The sequence below is a fragment of the Anopheles coluzzii genome, chromosome 2 (genome assembly GCF_943734685.1).
Source record: "Anopheles coluzzii chromosome 2, AcolN3, whole genome shotgun sequence".
NCBI lineage: Eukaryota > Metazoa > Arthropoda > Insecta > Diptera > Culicidae > Anopheles > Anopheles coluzzii.
In genome coordinates, this window is record NC_064670.1 from 327,839 (window position 1) to 335,838 (window position 8,000).

Consider the following 8,000-nt stretch of genomic DNA (forward strand, 5'->3'; position numbering starts at 1 on the left):
TGTGTTAGATTGTATGGTATTGTATTCAATAATCCATACAAAATTCAATACCCGGATCCCGATAAGCGCTACGTTTAAACGCAACTTAACACTCAGCTTTATTGTCGAATGTCATTTAGGATGACCGCATCAGAGCTTATAGTGATATCGTCATGAATGACAGCGACTGTCAAAAGGAAAGAAACGAGAGAGATAGAGAGTAAGCCTGTGAATAAAATATAATTTTCTCCCTCGTATAGCTAGGCAACTTGTGCGGATATCTGCCTTTCTTGCGAAAAAAGAACTAAGTTCTGGCGAAACGGGCGGTCGATATCTTTCGGTCAAGTAATGTTCTTTATCGGAACGAGCGAGGCTTAAGTGTTAATAGTGACCATTTGTTCGACATTTGTTTCCATTTGACTGTCTGCGTTAAGGGTGTTTCCAAGCTGGAAGGGAATGTGTGTAAGCAGATAAATACAACGCAAGGGAAAATGTGAAAAGTTGCTAGTTTGCTGAAACCCGTTTGTGAAGTGCTCGTGCCATTCCGCTGTACTGTGCCGTAGTGCGTCGATTACAGAAATCTCGACCGACAGAATACAAGAACAACTCGAAGGAATGGAAGCGAAAAATGGCAAATCTGGTCCTACAACCACAATCCCTGTCGCATCGTCGGGTGGTGGGGGGTGCAGTGTTACCGCGACGGTCAAGAATGGGGTGAAGGAAAACCCGAACGGTCCCCGGGTGGTGACCATCTACAAGACGGAAACCGGTTTCGGGTTTAACGTCCGCGGACAAGTCAGCGAGGGTGGGCAGCTGCGATCAATCAACGGCGAGCTGTATGCACCACTGCAACACGTCAGTGCTGTTTTGGATAACGGGGCCGCGGAACAGGCTGGCATTAAAAAGGGCGATCGAATCCTGGAAGTGTAAGTTCAGAAAAATACCCAAAGTATTGTAAAGAAACCAACAGTGCGGATTGTATACGTTAATAATTAATTATTTAACTCCATGTGAGTCCATGCTGGCCAAAACGCTTGAACTCTGGTTGTGGAAAATAGCCGAGTAAACCAGATTGTATTGACTACATTTCCATCCTTCGCATCAATACATGCGCAAGTAGTTATGTGCCTTGCATATCATTCCCTCATAGAAAAACAGACACGTAATTACCTTACCGTACCGTTTTCCGATGTACATTGAGTGGATTATGCTTACTGATTGCCACTCGGTTTAGAATAATATCAGTCGGTCGACAGGGTATGGCTCATTAATTGGATTGAAAAAGGTTTGTCGTATAAAAGGTTAGATAGATGGTAGAGTTCCCATATGATAGTAGCCAGAAACATAAAACAAGCTATCTGTAAAGTAGGTATTCATTTTGGGGTTTCTAGCTATATGGTATGGGTGTACCTTATGATGGCGTTAACGTAAACAGTGTGAAGCAATCGATAGTAACATATGCTAGCAAAACTTATACTCCCCTTTTTTCTCATCACCATCAAAGTCTCCGTTCTTAGTGTCTGGAGTAGAATGGCTTAACGGCCAATGTATAACATGGATTGAACTGTTCACTTTCCAGGCAAATTGTTAAAATCGGATAACTGATTTGTACGTGAGCCTTACATTGCCAAAGTACGTTGATGTAAATAATTGTTTGAGTTGTTTATTCAGAATTTAATACAAATTACGTCTAGCTATGGTTTGCAAGTAGTACAGATTGAGCGAGTAATGTTTGACTTTCCTTGCTTATCTAGTGCGGAGGATAAAAATTACATGCATTTTTGACACCGATCCCTAACCGAGCTCACAAACGGGTTGATAAGCAGAGAAACAAAATAGTCAAATTTAAACAGTACATGCACGCTGAGCAGCATACTGCTGGCCTCTAAATGTGTTGGATTGTTTGAGCTGGAGATAATTTACGAACATATTTGAGTGTAAAAATGTCGCACTGAAAAAGTACTATGGCTGTTTGTATTTTTCACCGTCTTCAGAAGACACGATATGGTATGGTGCCCTGTTTCAATGTTTATTTAAAGGAAAGGCGGTTTCGGAGAATTGCTGTACGTTGATTATATCGTGTGCAGTTGTATTGTACTAACATACGAACAAATGCTCCGTATATGAGTGCGCATGCCATGTAAAATGAAGTTCGTTTGCGATAGACACATGCTCTGGCGCACTCAAAGGTTATCGGGTTGGGATCCACTAGCTAAAAGAAAGTCATCCGGATTTCAGATGTTACGTTAAGGGAAGTTAGACTGAAACTATCATGCAGAAATGATCTTCTCCAAGACCGATTCTTTCCTAATTTTGCTCTCCTTTTTTGGGTCGCGAACGAAATATTTGCGCTATTTTTACTAATGTATCTTTAATCATACTTTATCATGAAAGATGGAAGAAAGCATGGAAGAAAGCATATTGTAGCATACTTCTTATTAAACTACTACTTTTCTAATTACTATAACGTTATTTTATTCATTTAGTACTTACACATATACTGCGTGTTCTACGTGTATGCAAATCGTTCGTAATTTTACACGGTTTATGTTGCAGTAAAAGCTATCAAAAAAGGCTACAGCTCTGTTCCTATCTATTTCTAAAGCCAATCTCAATTTGTGGATGTAAGCTGCCGTATTAAGTTCACTAAATCACAGCCGGCTTTGTCTGTGTAGCCATCCACCAAATCGCTACAGCAATACTTGTGGCTGTGACTGTCTCATGTGAATTATCCGCTACATCGAAACAAATGAATCATCCAGCAGTAGGCACATGATTACAATGATTATACGGTAAACTGACTCCAGCATGCAGGGTCTAGTGGCGCTGTGAAGCTTAGCTAGGTGGCTTTATCAATGCGCAAAGATCAGTCTCATAGTGCTGTCGCAGGTTGGTGGACATTCGTTAGTGCTTTCCGCAATCAAAAGCTGTGTTAGGTGATATCAGGTTTGAAGCGATTACACATTTGAACATGCAGCGAAGTATGTTTTCTTCGTACTGCGCGGAAAATACTGATGACATTTTCGTTCCGACACATTTGACTGTCCTGTGCTGCGAAAGCAGCGATGAAGAGGAAAGCAGATTTGCAGCTGGTGTCAGAAAACGTTGCGGAAGACGTGTTCCTATTCCTACTATCAGCAGTCTAGTTGCAGAGCGAAGGTTTGTCCGCTAATTTCTTTTCGCAAACGCTGCACTGCTACTGTGTACTGCGTTGAAGAATTATTTGAGCGGCAGTAGTATGAAAAATGGCTTCTCACATATTATGTAATGGTGACACACATATGCACCACCTTCTAAGCTATTGTGTACTAAATGACTTCGCATAGGTGTGTTGCCTTTTAATGATACACATGATGGAAATGGCTTTCAAATCTATTGAAAAAATAAGTAAATACATAAATTGCAAACTCTACACAACAGCACAATGGTGGAATTATCATTTGGTTGCTGCTCTTGTCTTTTTTCATATTTAGCAATCATGTGAACGTGGAAGGTGCTACTCACAAGCAGGTGGTGGATCTCATCAAATCCGGTGGCGATACTCTAACGTTGACCGTCATATCAGTCACACAGCAAGTAAGTTCGAACTCTGGCGACAATACGCGGTCGCTTGTGTGTATTGGTGGCACTTACTAACAGTTTGTTTCTTGCTTCAGGAGGCGGAACGTCTTGAACCGACGGAAGACCCCGGCGGATATTCATACATCGACTATTCGGAAAAACGTAGCCTGCCCATTAGTATTCCGGATTACAACATCATTCATCGTGGGAACGAGCGATACGTTGTTTTCAATATCCATATGGCTGGTCGGCAGTTGTGCTCACGACGGTATCGCGAATTCTCAAACCTACATCAACAGCTAAAGAAGGAATTTTCCGGCTTCAGCTTTCCCAAAATGCCCGGCAAGTGGCCGTTCCAGCTAAACGAGCAGCAACTGGACGCCCGCCGACGTGGGCTGGAGCAGTATTTGGAAAAAGTCTGCGCCGTACGGGTGATTGCGGAAAGTGACGCAGTCCAAGAATTTCTCACCGACACTGTAGATGATCTGGCAGCGTCACCAGTCGATATTAAAATAATGCTACCCGATCATGCCGTTGTAACGGTGTCGGTGCGAAAGTCGGCGAATGCACAGCTCGTGTGGGAGCAGCTGGTGCAGCGAGCCAATCTGACCTCTTACACTCAGCAATATTTTTACCTTTTCGAAATTGTCGAGTACAATTTTGAGCGTAAGTTACAACCCCACGAAATTCCTCATCAGTTGTACGTGCAAAACTACAGTACGGCTTCCAGCACGTGTCTTTGCGTAAGGCGATGGCTGTTTTCTATAGAGCGAGAAATGTCGCTTCCTGCCGGCGAGCAGGCAGCGAAGTTCATTTTCTATCAGGTACTTACCGTGGGGCTTCAGTCGGTCCTATAGGTTTCGTAAAATTTTGCATACATTGTGGAGACAGGAGCTTCTGAGTGTTCGAGGTTTAATGTTGATTGTTCTGATTGTATCTTTTTGTCATTGTGATGTTTGCAGGCCGTCGATGAGGTGAATCGCAGCAATATTCGTGCAGATGGACGTTTGTATGAGCTGAAAGCGCTACAAGACTCGAAAAAGGCGGACGAATATCTTGCACTAGCACGCACTTTGCCCGGCTACGGTGATATCGTCTTTCCACATTGTGCATGTGACAGTCGTAAGGAGGGCCATGTGGTACCGGCAGTAGGCATGAAAAGCTTCCGATTGCATGCCTGTAGGGAAGACGGTGCACTCGAGGCACAAACCGTAGAGTTGCAGTGGGCTACAATCTCACGTTGGGAAAGTGACGAGGAATCGATGGCGTTTTGTTTCCAGTACAGCCGCTCGGACAAACCGCCGCGATGGGTTAAAGTTTTTACACCATACGTAAGTTAAAATCTTATTGCGGTTATGTGCTAGTGTAAACATTATGCACTGATATTGATTTTATGGTTCTCTTTTTGTAGCACGCATTCTTGGCCGACTGCTTCGATAGGATAATGGAGGAACGAGCATGGGACGACACAGGAGAGTAAACAAACGCACGTTCGATAGTCGGATATGATAATGCATTTCAGTTAGCCAGGATGAGGATAGTTTTATTAGCTGTGAATGATTTGTCTTGGATGAATGCACGCCAAGACATGAAGATGATGTTACAACGGATGTTTACATGCATCGACAACACAAATTGTTGCTAATTATTTAGTCATGAAATCGATGGCGAACCTATATTTCCGGACGATACTGCGCCTGTCGCGATCGTTATGTTGGATCAAGATGGTACGAAATTATTACGATCGCTATTGTTGTAGTATTACGAAACAGAAGAAAGAAGCAAATATTACTACTATACCTTCTGGAGCATTCCGCCATGTTTAGCTATGATCTGATGGATCCATTTATGACTAATCTAGTAGTTTTGCACAGCTAGTAATATATTGCGACGCATGTTGGATGAAACATTTTTCACTGAATAGTGCAGCGATACGTCTCTCTCTCTCTCACTCTTTCCTATTTTCAAACTCTCTCTTTCTTTGTGTATTTCTTTAAGATGTCTATTATTTACGAAGTACAGCTGACGCCATCGTATGATAAGATGTTTTGTTATGGCAATTCTTTTGGAGTGATAATCTCGAAGTACTACAAAAACACACCACACACATATTTATCCCACGTCATAAATAAGCATAATACAAGTAGAGTAGAGATCTGAAATTATTTCCATTTAATTTTCCGCGTTGCATACCATTCGCTGTTGAAAAATGTCTCGCTTAGGTAGCTGATGCTTCCATTTTATTTGCCTCGAAACATGTATTAGTTCCTTACCAAACGATTTTTTAATCATGCAGCATTCTGTAACGCCTTGCAAGTAAGGCATGTTTGCGTTTGAGGTAGCCAAGAAAGGGATGCGTCGTGTACTAGCAGCAGTACGAAACATAATCGGTAACGCCTAACAACCAAAACATTTTTAACATTTTGGACAGTATGTAGCTTGTTAAAAATATTCTTATATGTTTTCGTAAATACAGTCATTTGGTTAGTGGTATGGTCTGTCAGAAAACATTCCAATTTATGTTTGTTGATTGTTGAAACTGTTGCTTCATTCCACTACGCCATGATGCCTTTACAGCATTACTATGACGCTAGTCTGCATGTTCAAAAATGGTATGAGTTGCAAAAGGGTTATGATTGTTTAGGAAAAAAAAAACAATAGTTAGAAGAAAAGAGATTTGGAGATGCAACAAAAAAAAAAAAAAAGATAATGAACAAAATCAACAAATTGGAAAACAATGTCCAATGATCTCTCTACAAAATTATCACTTGTATCTATGTCGTGTAAAGCTCCCAATTGTTAGCACGTGAACGTATAACAAGTAAAAACCTTGTAGTATTTCGATCTTAGTATTACCAACAATCAAGGACCGATAAAATTAAAGCCACCACAAAGGAAATTAATGTTTGAAGTAGACAAACCATGTACATAGAAATTAAAGAAACTCGGAAGGAAATTTTACTCTTGTGGAAGAAAGATACGAGTAGAAAACGTCCTAGATTATATGCTGACCATCATATTTAAGGCAAATTTTTGCACAGTAACTGATGTATGCTTGCGCACCGATACACACGTAACGAATGAAAGGACATAGATTTCAATTAGAACCGATCAAATGATATGCTGAACAACATCATTAAGATAGTATTCTGTATGTTAGTCTATTTCTTGTGAGACCACGATAAACAGAATTCATGAGAGTTGGCAATGTCGAGCACAGGAACGAAAAAACAATGCAACATAATCACATTGACTGCTACATGAGGCAGCGCTAGTTGACACCGAAATTACTGCTCAGACCACGTACCGTATCGATGATTACTATGGTACCGAAACCGCGCAGCTGGATCGGCTTCATGCTTGACAATGGTCGTGCGGTACTGCGCTGTCGCATCGATCGGTGCTATAGTCTCAAATTGCTTCAAATTGGGTACCGGGTGCGCTCGCTCAAACCGCAATGATGGAAAAGCTGTATCTCTTGGCTGCAGGACCTGTTCATAATTAATTTCACGAATTTTCACAATATCCAGAACCATTGTATGTTTTACTTACGTAAATAATTATCTCAGATCAGATCATCGAGTTCGTTTCCAACAAGCGAGTAAATGCACCTACCACATAATTCTAACAAGCTATTGCAATGCAGTGGAAATGTCTGTACGTTTTCCCGAACCAGTTGACGTGCAAATGTGTGTATCGTTTATGCAACACGCAATAGTCAGAACAGAATTGGATAATTTGGAGGGATCTAATTGTACGCCATTATGCAACAATATAGCAACTGTTTCTGTGTACTCTGGCCTTCTGTACATACCAGAAATAGAGAAGCAACGGCTATAGTTAAAACAATTATCAATGACGAGTCTTCTTCTCTTAACAACCGTAATCGATTTAGGCCTGGCTTAGCCAAACCGAAACGGGACTTTGGTTACCTGCTCGGTTCAGTTGAGATTTAAATTCATCCAGGGCATGTTGTAAGGTAAGGTGCATCTGACGACTGTACCACGGGACCGGCACATCAAGAACAATTAAGCAATGGCAATTAATAAGAAAATATTGTTAAGAAATAGTAAATCCTGATAACCTGATACGATAATTGGACAGTTTAAAGCTCGGTATAGATCCACAACACATTATATTATATAAAATACAAAAAGAAGCAGACCATAATTTATTATATATAAAAGTGATACTATATAAAGTTTTAAAAATAATACTAACAAAGTGTAAAAAAAACTACTGAAACATTTTGCCCCATTCCTGTACAAAGCGTTCCGAAATAGTTTGTATTTTTGAGAATAACGTCATTGGCTCTATCGCTAGAGTGGAGCCAGTTCGACAGTTTCGCTTGTTTGTCAGTGTACGTCTTTTTCAACGGCCTGAATGTCTTTTGTGTTATCGGCGAAGGTAATAGGTTTCAATTGTTTGGTTATGATAAACAATCAATTCACATTATCATC

The 8,000-nt window shown here is 40.9% G+C and overlaps 1 protein-coding gene across 2 annotated transcripts; it reads left to right on the forward strand.

Moving 5' to 3' along the window:
- The first annotated feature begins 173 nt into the window (after positions 1 to 173).
- LOC120950801 (sorting nexin-27) lies at positions 174 to 7,396 on the forward strand. 2 transcript variants are annotated; one of them, XM_040369126.2, is made up of 5 exons: positions 174 to 905; positions 3,453 to 3,555; positions 3,636 to 4,364; positions 4,503 to 4,871; positions 4,952 to 7,396. In XM_040369126.2, the coding sequence occupies exons 1-5, from the start codon at positions 595 to 597 to the stop codon at positions 5,018 to 5,020; spliced, it is 1,581 nt and encodes a 526-aa protein (XP_040225060.1). In that variant the 5' UTR covers positions 174 to 594; the 3' UTR covers positions 5,021 to 7,396. The 2 variants fall into 2 exon arrangements, with proteins under 2 accessions (XP_040225060.1, XP_040225061.2); XM_040369127.2 differs by lacking the exon at positions 174 to 905 and adding an exon at positions 2,494 to 3,138.
- Positions 7,397 to 8,000: the final 604 nt, after the last annotated feature.